General features: G+C 44.8%; 1 protein-coding gene across 19 annotated transcripts in view; it reads left to right on the top strand.

Moving 5' to 3' along the window:
* Positions 1-16797, top strand: part of CAMTA1 (calmodulin binding transcription activator 1) — a 683296-nt gene that overhangs the window by 11203 nt on the left and 655296 nt on the right. For 18 of the 19 annotated variants that reach the window (XR_009452135.1, XR_009452136.1, XR_009452139.1 and 15 more), the window contains exon 2: positions 16122-16191. The exons of the other annotated variant lie outside the window; for it this stretch is intronic. Coding sequence is in view for 10 of the 18 variants with exons in the window: in XM_059691396.1 (XP_059547379.1) it covers positions 16122-16191 (70 nt within the window). In the remaining 8 variants the exon portion in view is untranslated. The remainder of the gene's footprint in view (positions 1-16121; positions 16192-16797) is intronic. 19 annotated transcript variants of the gene reach the window in all.

Raw genomic sequence — 16797 nt, 5'->3', positions numbered from 1 at the left:
ATAGACTTAAATAATGTGATTACAGATGGAAAAGTGTCTGTTAACCCCAGACTTTTTATGTTTAAGCTTGGATTATTTATATTTGTTTGGTTGTTTCTTTCTGGAGTTGATTAATACAACTGTTATTAAAATGTATTGATTGCCAGTAATTCAGTAAATGACTTCCTATTAAGAAATGCATGGGGATGGGGGTGTTTCATGGGGGAGTTTCGGCGGACCCACAGTAATTGATCACATAGTGTCTTCACTTGGGCGTGCTTCCTGGGCTGCTACAGGCCTGGCATTTGGAGATGGCTTGAATATAATTTATATTTTGAAAGTTTCGTTCATATTTAAAGCTACTGAGGGGCAAGTTAATGTTCCTGGTGTTCTTGCCAAGATTCCCTGCTTGATGCTTTCCGTCTCTGCCATTATGAAAGGTGCTGGCTGAATTATTTGCTTTGACAAAGCTTCTGATGGAGGTCTCTTCCTCGTTTAATTTTATTGATAGAGGCTGTTGTGCTTAAAAGGAAAGGATGACAAGCAGGAGGCTGTGAGCGGGTACTCCGTATTTTGAAGTACTTGTCTTTCTTCCTAGGGGTCCTCCAGAAATTGATCCTAGATTACTTGACCAAATTCAAGGCCCAGAGATTTATTCCAGACGTCCTGGGAGGCGAGGAACATCAGTCTTTCTCCACTGAATCTGATTATTCTGCATCTGACCCAGGCTGCCTGTATGGGTGTCTTCTGATGCAAATCTGGTGATAGTGGCAACCTTTCTAACTGGGCTGAGTATCCTTGACAGCTGTTATCTGTCCTCTCCAGGTATTTTTAGCCTCCAGCCTCTGTGGCCACGTCTGGAGGAAGGGAGGATGGATTTAGCTGCTCTGGTGCCACTCCAAGTTGTTGCGGGTGCTGTCCGCCGCCTTCAGCAGCCTGCCTTCGTCTCGGCCCGGCTCTGACGAGGCTCTTTGCCCTTGTCATGGGGTGAAAAAGCAAACACAGAAGTCATTTGTTAATAAGAATGAAAGTCATGATTTTCAGAATGCTTTCAAAAATAAACAGTGGTTAGTGGTGATGGTGCACAACAAGGTGAATGTACTTAAGGCCACTAAATTGTATACTGCAAAAGGGTGAAAATGGTAAATTTTACATTATGACTATTTTACCACAATTTAAAAAAAAGACTCCAGGTGGATTCAAAATCTAAGGAGCAAAGTAGCAATGAGGTCCTAACAGTAAATATATGACAATATTTTCATTACCCCAGTGGGGACTTGTGCCTTAAATAGGGTCAAAATCTCCCTCCCCCACTGCCCATCTCTTCTTCTCTTCCCCTTTCCCCTCTGCCCCTGCCTCTCTGTCGCGCACACGCACACGCACACACAGTGGTAAGCAGGCTCTGCGGTTCCTCTATACAATCAACTCTAAGGAGGATTGGTGAGGGTCCGTTGGACTGCTGATCATTTCGAGGGGCTAGGGTGAAAGGAGACTGTGAGAGAGAGGGACTGCAGCAAGGGGTCCTGGTCCCTCAACCTGTTTCCACCAACCAGTGTAAAAGAAAGAATATTAACTCCCGAATGGATTTGTGTTCAGTTGTTGTAGTGGGTAAACTTTCTGCAGAGAAGATGTCCACCATAGCTACACCCATGAGGCCAAGTGTCGTCAGCCAGAGGCGTGGGTGTGTGGAGTGAATCAGCAGTGGGCATGACCCGTGTCCCCGGGCATGTGCTCTGAGTGGTGGCGAAGCAGGCGGGACACACTGGCAGGAGGTGGTCTTTGTAGGCTTTGCCCTATGTGGGTTCTCAGGTTGTCCAATTGGGGGATGTCAGTCCAGTTGGGATATTTGGGTGGGTCCTTGCCTTTCCCTTGTTGTGGACCACTAAACCTGAAAGGTTGGGGACAGCCGTCCAAAGACAGGGACGCCTTGGAAGAGGGACTCTGGGGAAGAAAACAGCAAGCTGCCTCTGTGTAAGCGTAGGTGGCCGCCTGCATGCACGTTTGTTTGGCTTTCCCCCGGCATCTCCTTCCTGCCTCTCATCTCTGGTTTTTCTTGATTTCTCATGGCAGAGGGAGGAGTCCGAAGGCAGTAGACAGGTGGGAGACTTGTGAGGGAACAGTAGTTTGGAGGTTCTGTGTAAGGGCCAATAGCCTGTATGCCGTGAATCGTCTGAATACACAGCTGTTTAGTAGTTGGTGTCTCCTAGTGATGACCTTGAGTATATTCAGAAAAGCAACACTTAGTGTGTTCTACTTACCAAAAGAGGAAAGTATGTAATGTTTTTAAAAAACAGCCATCAGAGTAGCTTTTAGTACTTAAAGGAATTTGATTGCTTTTTAAATAACTGTATGAGATATAATTCATATACCATAAAATTCATTCTCTTAAAATATGTAAGTCAGTGGTATTTAATATGCTCATACAGTTTTACAGCTATCCGCACTATCCCTTTCCAGAGCATCTTCACTCCAAAAAGAAACCTGTATCTATTAATAGGCACTCCCCCTCCTCCCCTCCCCCATCTCTAGGCAATCAGTAATCTCTTCTTTATGCATTTGCCTATTCTGGACGTTTTATATAAATGATGTCTTATAATATGTGGTCTTTTGTGACTGGCTTCTTTCCTTTGGCATAATGTTTTCAAGGTTCATTCATGTTGTAGCATATATAAGAACTTCGTTCCTTTTACAGTGAGATAATACCCTAAATACGCCGCATTTTATTTATCTGTTCTTCAGTTGATGAACATTTGAGTTATTTTCACTTTCTGGCTATTATGAATAATGCTGCTATGAACATCGTGTACATGTTTTTGTGTGAACATATGTTTTCAGTTTTCTTGGGTGTATACCTAGCATTGGAATTGTTGGGTCATGCGGTAACTCTCTTTCGTTGAGGAACTGCCAAACTGTTTTGCAAAGTGGCTGCATCATATTACATTCCTGCCAGCAATGTCTGAAGATTCTGATTTCTTCACATCCTTGCTAACACTTGTTATTATCTGTCTTTTTGATTAAAGCTATTCTTGTGGATGTGAAGTATTATGTTATTGTGGCTTTAATTTGCGTTTCCCTAATGTTGAATGTCTTTCATGTGATTATTGGCCATTTGTATGTCTTGTCTGCTCTGGAGAAATGTCTTTTGCCCATTTTTGAATTGAGTTGTTTGGTTTTTGGTTGTTAGTTGTAGGTGTTCTTTATTCATGCTGGGTATCAATCCCTTATCAGATATATGATTTGCAAATATTTTCTCCCATTCTGTGTGCTGTCTTTTTACTTTCTTGATAGTGTCTTTTGAAGCACAGTCGAGTTCAATTTATCTTTTTTTTTCTGTTGCTTATGCTGTCATCATTAAGAAATCATTGCCTAATCTAAGATCATAAAGATTGACACATGTTTTTTTGTAAGTTTTATAGTTTTAGCTCTTACATTTAAGGCTCTGATTCATTTTGAGTTAATTTTTGTGTATAATTTTTTTGTATGTTGTAAGGTGGGTAGACTTCCAACATCATTCTCTTGCATGTGGACATCCAGTTGTCCTAGCACCATTTGTTGAAAAGACCATTGAAGTATCTTGGCACCCTTGTCAAAAATCACTTGACCATAAATGTGTGGAGTCTCGATTTTAATCTATTGATCTGTACATCTGTCCTTATGCCAGTACCACGCTGTCATTATTGTAGTTTTGTAGTAAGTTTTGAAATCAGGAGGTGTCTCTCCTCCAACTCTATTCTTTTCTAAGGTTGTTTTGGCTATTCTAGGTCCCTTGAATTTCCACATGAATATTGGGATCAACTTGTCAATTTCTAAAAAAGAGGCAGTTTTGATATTGATAAGGATTTTGTTAGGTCTGTGCAATAGTTTGGGGAACCTAAAGCCTTTTATGGATCTACTCTTTGCTTAACTCAAGCACCCAAGTGGCTTGCCTTAAATTTTTTTGTTCTAATTTATTACTACAGTAGGCTGCCTTGGTGAGACATGGGAATTCTCTGGTAGGCTGGACTTGGACTTTTCAGGTCCCAAGAGAGCAAATAGCTAATTCACACGGTCTGCAGGTTTGTGTTCTTTTGATGTGAAAGTTTGCTGATGTCTTGAATGTTTAGAAAAAAATGTGGTATTCTTGTTAACCCGTGTTCTGATTAATAGAGAATTAACAGATTCCACATATGAATATATAATTATCAGAGACTTAGAATATGTTACAATAAAACTGTGACATTAAAATTTATATTATTATTATTGGAGGTGTCAGAGATATTTTAGAATCTTGTACTCCTGTGGGGGCCATGTGAATATCAGTTACTGTTATACTCTTAAGTCAGCTCATTTACTCAGCAAACAATACTGAAGTGCCAGACGCAGGGAAGGACAGACATAGTCCCTGCCCTAGTGGGGAAACTGACATTAATGAAGGTGCCCTGTGAAATTACACCTCATACAGGGCTATGAAGAGATGAATGCTATGAAGGGAAGTACCTGTGTCATAAAAGGATTTGACTAATCTGAGAGGCTGGGGGAAGATTCTTGAGTTAAGCTATGAAGAAAAACGGGAATTAATTGAGGGAAAAATGAGGGAAAGAAATTGTAGGTAATTGGGTGGGCTGGCTAGTGAGATGTGTGGGATGCTCTGATTCTATTCGGGCTGTTTATAGTTTTTGAGAAAGAGTATCTGAAGACTTGACTCTGGTCTTATTCTGCCCATTAAGTGCCTTGTGACTTTGAGCAGGTAACTCAACTTTCCTGAGCTTATTTGCTTACTGTGTTTTAATCTTATGAGGCAGTGTGCAGCTGTTTTTATTTAGAGATAAAACATATATATGAAAACATACAGAAATCTAGGCTGTTGATGGATTGTATTAGTGTAACTTAAAATAATTATTTTTCATGACCTTCTGTGGTTGGTTTCTTAGAAATGCAATATTGGTAAATTGGGTATTTTCTGAAACATTTTCCTAGTTTTTCCGATTAAGATTCACTTCAGTTCCTACATACTCTAGAAGCCTTCCGTCTGCGGGGAGCAGATGTGGATGTGCCTGATTCAAGGCTGGTCATAGTGCATGCTGGGATCAGGCCTGGAGGGACTGGGAAGTCTTGAGGGAAGTGGAATTTGACTGGCATCACTGACAGGCAAAGATGGTAGTTGGAGGAGAAATTTCACTCAGAGGAAGCGGAGCAAAGGCACAGAGCCAGGAGGGCACAGCGGGTGGCTGGGATTTGGGTGCATGTGTGTAGATGATGAGCCTGGCACAGTAGGTAGGGGTCAGGTTGTAGGGGCTTGGAAGTCAAACTGGGAGTCTGGATCATATTCTCTGTGTTCTCGGAGAGGCTCTCAGCGGTGTGTGTCTTTCTTAGGAGTGGGATTGGTTGGGTAAAAGTCTAGGCTCTGTGAAGGTGCTAATAGCGGCCATGTGCTTGCCTCTCCAGCTCTCTCTCCGCTGGCCAGGCATGTGCAGTTCTTCCCGAGTCTGATGGTGCCCGAGCACCATGCTCCCCCTTGGTTTTGGTCCTTGCACTTTGCCATCGCCTTGACTTAGAAGGTGCGCTTTCCTCCAGAACACACACACGCGTACTCACATCCGCTTTGCTTCGCCGGCCCTCCTGTCCTCGGGGTTTCAGCTGCAGTGAGACTTGTTTGAAAAGCCTTCCTGATCTTGCCTCTCCTTCAGTTTGGAGTGCATGCCCTTCTTGTGTGCCCCGTAGTACTCCCTGGCTCTCCTGCTCATCGCATCCTTTAGTTTGTATTAGAATTGCCTGTTCACTTCTCTCTCTCCCTCAATTAGATTACATCTTTTGAGGTCAGAGACTTGAGGACCTGGCACCTAGGCTGGACTTAATAATATTTATTGGTTGAGTGGATGAATGAGCAAAGAGGAAGAATTGGAGTTGGGAAAATAGCTCCTGGCAAGAATGTCTGTAGCAGTGGGCTGGAGAAAGGAGTTAGTGTGACTGAGGTACACGTGTGTGTGAGAGAGAGAGCTACTATTTTATGACTGATAGACTGTGGACCTTGAGGGACGAGAAGAATTGAAGGTGACTCCTAGCTTTTGAACCTTAACTGGACTTAGGTGAGGCCATTAACTGAGGTAGGGAATACAGGAGGGATATGTTTTGGGGAGACTGGATGCAAATGATTGCTTCTACTTGGGTAATTAAATGACATGAAGTAGCCTTAGCATGTTGGTATACAGCAGGGGTGGGGAACCTTTTTTCTGCCAGGGGCCATTTGGATATTCATAACATCATTTGTGGGCCATACAAAATTACCAGCTTAAAAATTAGCATTATGTATTTGGTCAAATGTTTAATTAACCCTAATGCCTTGGCAGGGCCAGACCAAATGATTTCGAGAGTCATATATGACCCTCGGCCAGACCTTCCCCATCCCTGGTATACAATATGACATTGGGAATGTGGGTCAAAGTCATTCATATTGCCTGTTGTTTTCTTCTTCATTGAACTGTCAGAGGGCAAGGGAGCCCTGGCCATGGAGTCCATGGAGGTCAGCTTCCTTGGCACAGGGCAGGGTGGACAAGGGTGGTGAGTGGACCTGGAGGGGCAGAGTGAGAGAGCCAGCACAGCCTCTGGCAGATGCGTAAGGTTCATGGAGATAGGGACTTTGCTTGTCTTGCTTCTTGTTACACGTCTGCCCAGAACAGTATCTGTTGGTTAAAAGAATGAATGAATCAGTTCAACAAATTAGGAGAAGTCACAGTAGGAGTGAAGTTGTTATGAGAAAAGGGAAGGGACTTGAGGGCAGAAATGTGGTGAATGCTTCCATTTAAGTGTCACCGGAGGGGAGAGCACCAGTGGGAACTGAGAAAGAATGGTCAGAGGGGTAACAGAACAAGGACATAAAGTCAGGGATGCTAAGTGCAGAGATTGTGAGGAGGTTCTCAGTTGTAATGCTGCAGAGTTTGAATAGAATGAAGACGAAGAAAAAGGTAATGGTTTTGTCAGGTAGTGAGTTGAGAGGATGAGAAAGAGGTAGCAAGAGAATAGATAATTCTTTCAAGGATTTTGTGGTAAATGTAGAGTGCTGGTAAAAATGGTAGTGAAGTGATTGATTAAGTCCAAGTTGAGAAAAGAAATCCCTGGGACCTGATGGACTGTGGGTGTTTTAGTTATCTATTGCTGCAGTAACAACTTGCCAAACTTAGTGACTTAGAACAGACACATTTATCACCTGATCCTGGGGTCAGGAGTTCAGGCTAGGTCTACTGCTTCAGGGCCTCCCAGGCTGCATCAAGGTGTTGGTGGGGCTGGGCTCATATTCACATGCTCGACTGGGGAGGCCCCCTCCCCCCCAACTCGCATGGTGGTTTGAAGGGTTCCGTCTTGTGGGCGGCTGGCCAGAGGTCACCCTCAGTTCCTCGCCATGTGGGCCTCTCCAACATGGCAACTTGCTTCATCAGAGCCAGCAAGTCAGAAAAGAGATGCCACCAGCAAGACAGAAGGCACCATCTACGTGCCTCATCGCAGAAGTGACGCCCCATCACTCGTGCCACCTTCTGTGGTTAGAAGCAAGTCACTAGGTCCAGCGCTCACCCAGGGGAGGCGGGGGAGCTGGGGATCACGAGCGGCCCACCATGAAGTTTTTCTACAAGTAGGGAGGGACCTGGCGCTAGACAGCATTCGATAGAACGGTTCTCCCGAAAGATGCAGAGGTCAGGATGGGAGCTTTTAGAGAGGGAAGTCTGGGAGGGGAAGTTGCAGGGCACGCTCACATATAGCCCTGTGGGTGTGCGTGACCCTCTCAGCAAGCCTTCCCTGCCCTCTCTATTCTGACAAGGGGGTGGGGGTAGGTGCCACTCCTATGAGATGAGTTAACAAACTGTGTAATAGTTGCCATTGATAAACCCAGTGGTTCTCAACCTTCTGGCCCTTTAAATACATTTCCTCATGTTGTGACCCCAACCATAAAATTATTTTCGTTGCTACTTCATAACTAATGTTGCTACTGTGATGAATCGTCATGTAAATATCTGATATGCAGGATGGTCTTAGGCGACCCCTGTGAAAGGGTCATTCGACTGCCAAAGGGGTCGCGACCCACAGGTTGAGAACCGCTGGGTAAACCCTTTGTCTTACTAAGGTTGAGTTATTTGCCAGCAGATTCCTGGCCAGTGCGGTGTCTCTGCTGCTTGCCTTAGGCGTTGTTGAGGATCACATGAGGTAACACGCATGGAGTCTCTTACAGGAGGAAAGGGGCATGTAGACTACGGCGTCCTCTGGACCCCTTTCCCGTGTTCTGCGTCCAGGCCCCTTGTTAACCTGGGTTCACTGTTGTGCTGAGTTATTGAACTGGCCTTTATTTAACACTGTGATATTTTTAGGGCCTTTTGACTAGAGTGTTTGCTTTTATGATAAATGACCCCAAACTGCCACACCGTTCAAGTCCTTGAAGTTTTTATTGTTTTTTAAATCTGCCCTTGCTTTCCTTGTCACTCTTGCTTCTCCCACTCTGTCACTTTCTAGCTATCCTTTCCCCTCTCAGGTGTGGCTCCTGATCTCCTCTGGGCTTGGCAGCCTGGTTATTAGAACTGGGAGTGGTTGAGTAGTAATCAAGCCAGGAATTCGGATCGGGAAGCCCTTCTCACGGTGAAGTACATGAGCTTTTGTGGGTGACTTTGTAAAGGTCTCCTTGGCCTCAGAGTGCATCTTGGCTTCCTCACTGGTTCTGGCTGCGCATGGATTAGGTGAGGTTCCCGTGGAGCCAAGTTCCATTCGGGAGGGTGGCTGCCATTTTCCTGCTCTGCTGTGAGAGTCGGTGCCGTTCTCTCCCTTGGCTGTGGTGAGCTTTTTTTTTTTTTTTTTTAAATATGTTTTATTGATTTTTACAGAGAGGAAGGGAGAGGGATAGAGAGTTAGAAACATTGATGAGAGAGAAACATCGATCAGCTGCTTCCTACACACCTCCTGCTGGGGATGTGCCCGCAGCCAAGGTACATGCCCTTGACCGGAATTGAACCTGGGACCTTTCAGTCCGCAGGCCGACGCCCTATCCACTGAGCCAAACCAGTTAGGGCGAGCTTTTGTTTTTTTGGGCTGTAGCAGCTAGTGATAGGTGGTCTGCAGTTCTTGGGCCAAAAAGTGTTGGAGAAGCAAGGGAAGCTTTTCCACCAGGTGACACCCACGCGCCTGCAGGCTTGTGCTCGCCTGCCTTTAGGACGGTGGGCCCCGCTTCAGTACGGGAAGCTTTGATATCCGCAGGGTCCTCCGTGTCTTCTCAGTGCTGTGCTTTTCTGTCCCAGCCGCTTGCCCAGAGTTTGCATGGTTCCTTGGGGGAAGCATTAGTGCCTTCTTAGGGCGAGGGCCTGCGTTCTTCGAAGACAGCACAACGGCAGTGCGGGGGCCTGCGCCTGCTCCTGCTCTCACTCTGCTGCTCCCTGGCCGTGCTCTTGGCAGGCGTCTGTGCCTGTGCCTTGGCGTCTCCTTTTCTAGGGTAGGCGTGATGTCTGCTCTGCTCCCCCGGGACCACAGCAGGATTTTCTATGTGAAAATGCTTGTTCTACATACATAATATCAGAGTGCCTGCTTTGTTGGGTTGATTTTGTTGATAGTTTACAGTACTCTATTTTTGAGGGCTTCAATAAATGTTATCGTTGGTACCAGGAATGACAGTGCTGCCTAAAACAATGTCATTTTAAACTCCGTTTAGCTTTTTTTCTGAATATGCTCTACTGGGATGTATTTGTACAAATGTGGACACTTAATAAGTGCTCTTTGATTATTTTCAGAATATTGAGTATACTGGCTTCCTAGCCAAATTGAATTTGTGAAAGTTCTGTGATCCTGTGATTCATATCTGGAAAGAATAATTTTTTCATTCTGAAATCACTTTAAATATGCTTTACATGAATCTGGTAATAGTGAATCAATTAATGTGATTTCTCAGGTCATAAATCAGGCTTGAACTATTGTAGTATTAATTTCGTGTAAGCTTCTTAGAACTTCAGTAATTTTATGGTCTTTTTTAGCTACTTGTTTGCTTTTGAACTCAATTCTAGGTGTTGAACTCAATTTGAGAGCCTAAAATGGTCTGTGTCCCAAATACCATAGAGGTTACTGCTTCGCTTTCTTATTAGCCGGCCTTTGTAGTGTGAAGTCAGCCGCCTACCAGACTTTTCCCTTTAACTTGGGTACACACTTTAATTTAGTCTCTATCCCATAGGAATGTTGGGAAGGTTATTATAGTAGCACTTACGGTGTATTTTAAACTTCCTGAAAAGAGGTACTATGTGAGGAGAAAATATTTTTGTACTGTAGCATATGCTCCCCTCCCCCTCCCCCCACTACCCTTTTGTGGCTCAGAAAAGGATAAAGTTGCCGTGTTTGGAGAACATGTTGGGTTTCCCGTCTCCGAGGTCGTTAGTCCTGTGCTGTGGAGGGTCTCCAGGGCATGGCCTGTGCCAGACCCCGCGCCCTTTTGTCTAGCAGCCCTGTGCTCTAGCCACAAATGGGAGTGTTCCTTCTGTTGGCGTCTGTGAACACTGTGAGTATTTTGTCTTATTGCTTAATTGTTCAGAGACCAGAGGATGGGTGGCAACTCAGGGTGGCCGTAGGAGAGGGAGAGAGGTTCTTCAGATGACGGATGGCCTTCAGTAACTCTCCCCATCAGCAGGGCAAGAGATGGGACCCTCTTTTTCCTTTCTGTGCACTTCTGGGAATGTCATTCATCCAGGAATTTAAAAAATATTTGAGCTTCTATTATTAGCCAGCCATTAAGTACTGGAGCTACCAGAATTAAAAGCCAGACATCCCTTTAAGGATGCCCTTGTAATAGTCTTATTCTGAATATGTTAGAAAAATATTTATCGGAGAAGAAAACTGCCAGGTTGGTTTTACTAGGAGATGCTGAGCGGCGTTAGGGGTTAAAGGTGGAGTTGTAGATTAACAGAAGACATTTCTGAGAGAATACTCTTCGGTAATTAACATCCCCCCCCCCCCCCCATTTACAAATGGCACCTTGGCAGAGGCTGCCCGCTGATCACGAACTCCATCTCCTCTTCCTGGGCATGGAGCCAGACTGCATTTCCCAGCCGCCCTTGCAATTAGGTGTGGCTTTGTGGCCAAATTCTAGCCAATGGAGCAGAGAGAGCAGAGAAGTGGGCCACTTCCAGGCCTGGCCCATAAAACCCTCCAGGCACAGTTGTCTGTGCCCTGCCCCTCCCTGCTGGCTGGTGCAGAAGCACCCGGTGCCCCAGGAGGGCTCCTGCCACAGCACAGGATGGAGGCAGCATTGGTGCCAGGGCCGCTGCTCGGAGGAGAGCTCGCTGCTGAGCAGGCACACCTGGTTGGGACTTTACACAAGCAAGAAGTAAATATTTTTGGTATTTGAGCCATGATACAGTTTGTTGCGAGTTAGCCTCCTAGCTGATGGAGGCATGATGCCTGGAATGCTAGGCAAAACTGGTGAGGTTAGTGAAGGTGCTACGGATTTGAGACTCTACTTAATTTTGATTATTTATGTGTCATGTAATATGTACTGACCAGTGAATTTTAAGAATCAGTTTACGTCATGGTAAAATATATGAAAAAGTTTTTTTCAATGCATCACTTCTAATTGATACAAGTGGTTTATTGCATTCAGTGTAGCCTCTCTCCGTCTTTGATTTAATAAGCTCTGTGGGTCCTCCGTTAGCTTTAAAGGGACTCTGTGGAGACTTAAACATTCTCAGTTCTTATTTCAAAGAACTGTAAATACAGTTTTCATCATGCTACTTCTCTGTTCAAAAGCCTGTAATCACTCCTTATTTCATAGCATTTTGTTCATTTATTGCAACATCCAAAGACTATATACATCAGGAATGTGGCTACATGTGACGTCTTGGAAGGAGACAAAAATGAAGAAGACAGTTCATGCCTCTGAGGACGTTGTGCTTGGTACACAGGTGGCTACTGGTTTCTGTGCTGCTGCCATTTGCCCCCACGTCAGCCTTTAGTAAGTCATGTATTATTTCTTCATTCCAATTTTTAAAATTCTCACTCAAGGATATGTTTTTTTTATAAATTGACTTTTTAGAGAGAGGAAGGGGGGAGAGAGAAAGAGAGAGAGAGAAATAACATTGGTTGGTTGCCTCCCTTACGCACCCTGACTGGGAATCGAACCCACCAACTAGGTATGTGCCCTGAGTGGGCATAGCAGCCTGGGCCTCACCCGCTGGGCTCTTCATTCCAATTGATGGCACTTTTTGAAGGCAGGGGATCTACTTTATAGAGTGGCTGTCTTTCCCCTCCTGGACACTTCTTAGAGACACTGGACATAATAATCAACCATCCATATAGTTTCTTTTCATTATCTTGCTTGGATATTCTGGCAGAGTTTTGTATTACAGTTGGTGTTAACAGATAGAAGTACTCATTTCATGGAATTATGCGATTGAGAAATGCTAGGACTGAAAGGGTCTTTTTTTATAACTATATATTTTATTTTTTATTACAAGGAAAAGTTTATTTAGAAAGTTATAGGGGTGCCATGGCCAGTGTGTTCAGTGGTCAGAGCGTTGGGTTCAGTTCCTGGTCATGACTCCAAACTTGGCCTGGTCAAGGGCAACCAATCAATGTGTCTCTCTCACGTCGATGGTTTTTTTTTTCCTCTCTCTCTCCCCCTCCCTCCCTCCTTTCTACTCTCTCTAAAAATCAATGGAAAAAATATCCTTGGTGAGGATTAACTCAAAGTAAATAAATAAAAGAAAGTTACAGAGGCAAAAGAAAGGCCTGGAAGGGTCCTTATTTATTTATTTATTTATTTTTTAAAAATATATTTTATTGATTTTTTACAGAGAGGAAAGAAGAGGGATAGGGAGTTAGAAACATTGATGAGAGAGACACATCGATCAGCTGCCTCCTGCACGCCCCCTACTGGGGATGTGCCCACAACCAAGGTACATGCCCTTAACTGGAATCGAACCCGGGACCCTTCAGTCCGCAGGCCGACGCTCTATCCACTGAGCCAAACCGGTTCAGGCAGGACCTTTGTCTTTTTATTGCTGGGTCCCAGCTCCTAGGATGGTGTCTGGCACGAGTTAGGCACTCTGATATTTGAAGAACAAATGGAAAGAGGCTACGCAAATGGCACCATAGTGGTCTAACTCGGTCAGTGGGCGGAAGGCCCCCGGAAGGATCAGAGATCTGAGTTGGGATTCAGAGGCAGCCAGAGAGGGCAGCGGGAGGACTTGAACCCAGACCTTCCTGACATTGAGCTTGTGCTTTGCCCCTCCCTGCTGTTCTGTGGGCAGAGAGGTCAACTGTTTGCCTAGACTTGTCAGCCGGGGTGGTGGAACTGGTGCGGACTCCATTCTCCAGACCCTCGTCTGGGGCCACTTCCGCTCAGTATCATCAGCATACTTCAAGGGGTCCAGTGAGAGGACCTGACTCGGAGTCTGGCCCCTGGTTAACACAAGGCGGGTCCTTCTAGTGTGGGTTTCCTTGGGTTTCAGGCTTGTTTGAGAACCTGGTTATTTTGAGGATAGAACGACATTTAATATCACTCTCACTTGTGGGAGTGAGTTTCTGTCCTGGTTAAATTAAACTATTAGAGACACTTTATTATGCCAGTGCTGTAGAGAGATCATGGCTGGTTGTTCGTGATATTTCTGTTCCATATTATTTTTGGTGTTTAATTCTTCTGATATGTTATGTGGTATATTTTGCCACTGGTTTACCTGTCATCAAACGTTGAAGTAAGGTGTAAAAGTCCTTTTTTGGGAAGCCATTTATTAGTGTGTCCCACTACACATTAGTGATTTGTAAACCTTTTGATGTTAAGGCCATTGCTAAAATGTTTTGAGAAGTGGTAAGCTCATGCTGTTTTTTTTTGGTAATAGGAAGCCAGAAAATGTTAAGCCTTGGATGTAAGACATTAGTTTTAACATCATGAAATTTTGTTTCAATTCCGAAGCCACATTAAGATGAGATGTTGCAGTAATGCGGTTAGAAGGCTGTTGCTGGCGGCTCTTGCACGTGTTCCGTGAAGTCAGAGTACTGCTGACTTGACGTGAACCTCTTTTCATGATGTGCTCTAATTCCACGTTCACAGTCCCGGGAAGGAACGTGCTGGTGTCTCACAGGGACTTGGCTTCTGAGGTTGGCCCCAGTCCACAGGGAGTGTCCTCGGGCGTAGGTGCTAGTTCAGTCGCAGGCGGTTGCTAAAGATGCTGCCACACGTTGCCAGTCAACAGTCACCACTGTCGGTTAAATCAAATAGAAGGCTGGTAAAAGTCCAGCAACTAGAACTTTCTGGAAACAAAGTAAGTAGGAAGCGGATGCTTATCCTGGTAGCTAAGAGTCACATTGTGGAGAAGGACTTACTTATGGTGAAGCACTTGACCATCAATATAAGGAGGTCGAGGGACCCCTCTGGTGCACAATTGGGGCCGGGGAGGGATGCGGGAGGTTGGCCAGCTGGGGAGGGACTGCGGGAGGGCTCCAGGGCATTTCCAGTCAGTCTAGCTCAGTCTCCGCTCCCCCCACCCCACCACATCAGCCAGACCCCAGCAGCAAGCTAACCTACCTGTTGGAGCATCTGCCCCCTGGTGGTCAGTGCATGTCATAGCGAGCAGTTGAGCGTCCTTAGCATATCATTAGCATATTGCACTTTGATTGGTTGAATGGCCTACTGGACGACCAGACACGTAGCATATTAGGCTTTTATTATATGGGAATTTTATTGATTTCAGAGAGGAAGGCAGAGGAAGAGAGAGAAAGAAACATCAATGATGAGAGCTGATCATTGATCAGCTGCCTCTTACATGCCCCCTGCTGGAGATGGAGCCTGCAACCCAGGCATGTGCCCTGACTGGGAATCGAACTGTAACCTCCTGGTTCATAGGTTGACACTCAACCACTGAGCCATGCTGGCCTGGCCTTGCTACCTTTTTTGAGGTAATACAGAGGTAATTACATTCCGAATGACAGCTAGTAAGTGAGAGAACTGCGCTATTTATATTGTAAAGAAAAATGTTGAAGTGGTTGTTGAAAGTCTAAACAGTCCTTGGTTTTCTAGGTTTATAAATACACTGAGTGGCCAGGTTATTATGGTCACCTGACGTTTGTAGGCAAATTGGCTATAATCTTGCGCTGAAGTTGCTAGAAGGCCAGACCATTATAAATAGAGAAGCAGGTTGTTTACCACGACAGAAGTGATTTTTTCCTGAAGATATGGGTAATATGGGTTGTATGTAATGCAGGATGAATAATCTAAACATTTAGTTAATACTGCAACCAAAGAAAAGGATATCAGGACTGAAAATAATTGGTTGGCAAGACTCACAGAAGATGGTTTTCCTTTTTAAACGTTACCATTGTGCTGGTTCTTGTATGAAAATTAAAATTTTACCTACACGAAGCAGCCTGGGAGCAGAGACCTGTTCTCCAGCTTCCTGACCTGTGGCACCTGCCCTTCTGTTTGTTACCTGGCACTCAGTAGATTCTCTTGAATGAGTTGGGTGTTGGGTTTACTGTTGGGAAATGGTTAACAATGTCATTGAATATGGACTGAACTGCAAAATGAATATGGCATTGGTTCTTCTTAGTAAAGATTTACTGTGGACAGCACTTATGCTTCCTTTAAAAAAGTTTTTTTTACAAGTAATACATACTCCCTGCATATGGCTTTCTTCACACACATAGATTTTAAATTTCGTAACATTCAAGTCTACAGAATAATTGTAGGTGTGGTGCAAAGAACCCGTTTCCCCTTGAACTATGTGAGAATAAGTTGCCAATATGTTTCACCCCTGTCCCCTCTCGAATTCTTTTGTATTTCCTGCAAACCAGAGCATTTTCTCCATAACCATAACATAGTGATAACCCAGGAAACTAACATCGAGACGTTTCTACCATCCCACCCTCAGATGCTGTGCCTGTTATGCTGGCTGGCCCAATGGTAACCTCCGGGCCTGCTCGGTCGTCTCCTCTGTCTCTAAGACACAGCAGTCCTCTCAGTGTTTGACTTTCACGGCCTTGACATTCTTCGTTCGAGAACAGGCCAGTCATTCTGTAGACTGTCCCTCCTTTGGGGTTTGTCTGATGTTTCCTCATGATTAGATCCATGTTGTGCATCTTTGGCAGGAAGACCACAGAAGAGCCAGTGTATATCTTTTGCAAAGATTAGTTTTACATTTTATTTTCTGTTTCCTTAGAGCGTTTCCCAAAGTGTATTCTGCGGAACTAGCACCTACTGTGTTCTCAACACCGTGCCACCTCTAGAAGGTAGGATTCGCAAAGCTTTTGACTTACAGGAAGGGGTGGGCTTGGCAGCGCGAGTGTTTGCGGCATTGTAGTGCAGGAAATAGCCTGTGAGCAGGACTTAGAAGACCTGAGTTCTGCCTTAACTTGTGTGATCTTAGATGAGTTACTTAATCCTTCTGGGGGTAGCAAAATAAGACTCCCCTTGTAACCTTTATGTGAGGATTAAAAAAGGCAAAGGGTTTAACCACATGGGAAATCCCAGGCACTCTGCAATGTTACAGATTGAAACAGTGATTCTGTAACTGGTGTCAAATTCCAGACGCAGAGCAGGAGTCCTGTGGGAAAAGCACCGGTTATGTTTGAATCCCGTGTGAGCCACTTACTAGTTGTGGATCTTGGGCAAATTAATCTGAGCCTCTGGCTCTTCATCTGTGAAATGGGGCGATTATGCCCTGCCGGGTTCTTGGGAGGGTTCAGTGAGAGTGTGCATGTAAGCTCCTCCTGGATGCCTGATACGGAGGCCCACAAGTGTTTGCTCCTCAGAAATAGCAGAAAGGAAACCTGCCTGGTCACGTGTAGCTCCATGGACATGGAAGGGGATGAAGCAGGAGAAGATGCTCCCAAACT

This window comes from Myotis daubentonii, chromosome 3 (assembly GCF_963259705.1).
Source record: "Myotis daubentonii chromosome 3, mMyoDau2.1, whole genome shotgun sequence".
Taxonomy (NCBI): Eukaryota; Metazoa; Chordata; class Mammalia; order Chiroptera; family Vespertilionidae; genus Myotis; species Myotis daubentonii.
The sequence above is the reverse complement of the archived record's forward strand: the minus strand, read 5'-3'. Positions and strand labels throughout refer to the sequence as shown.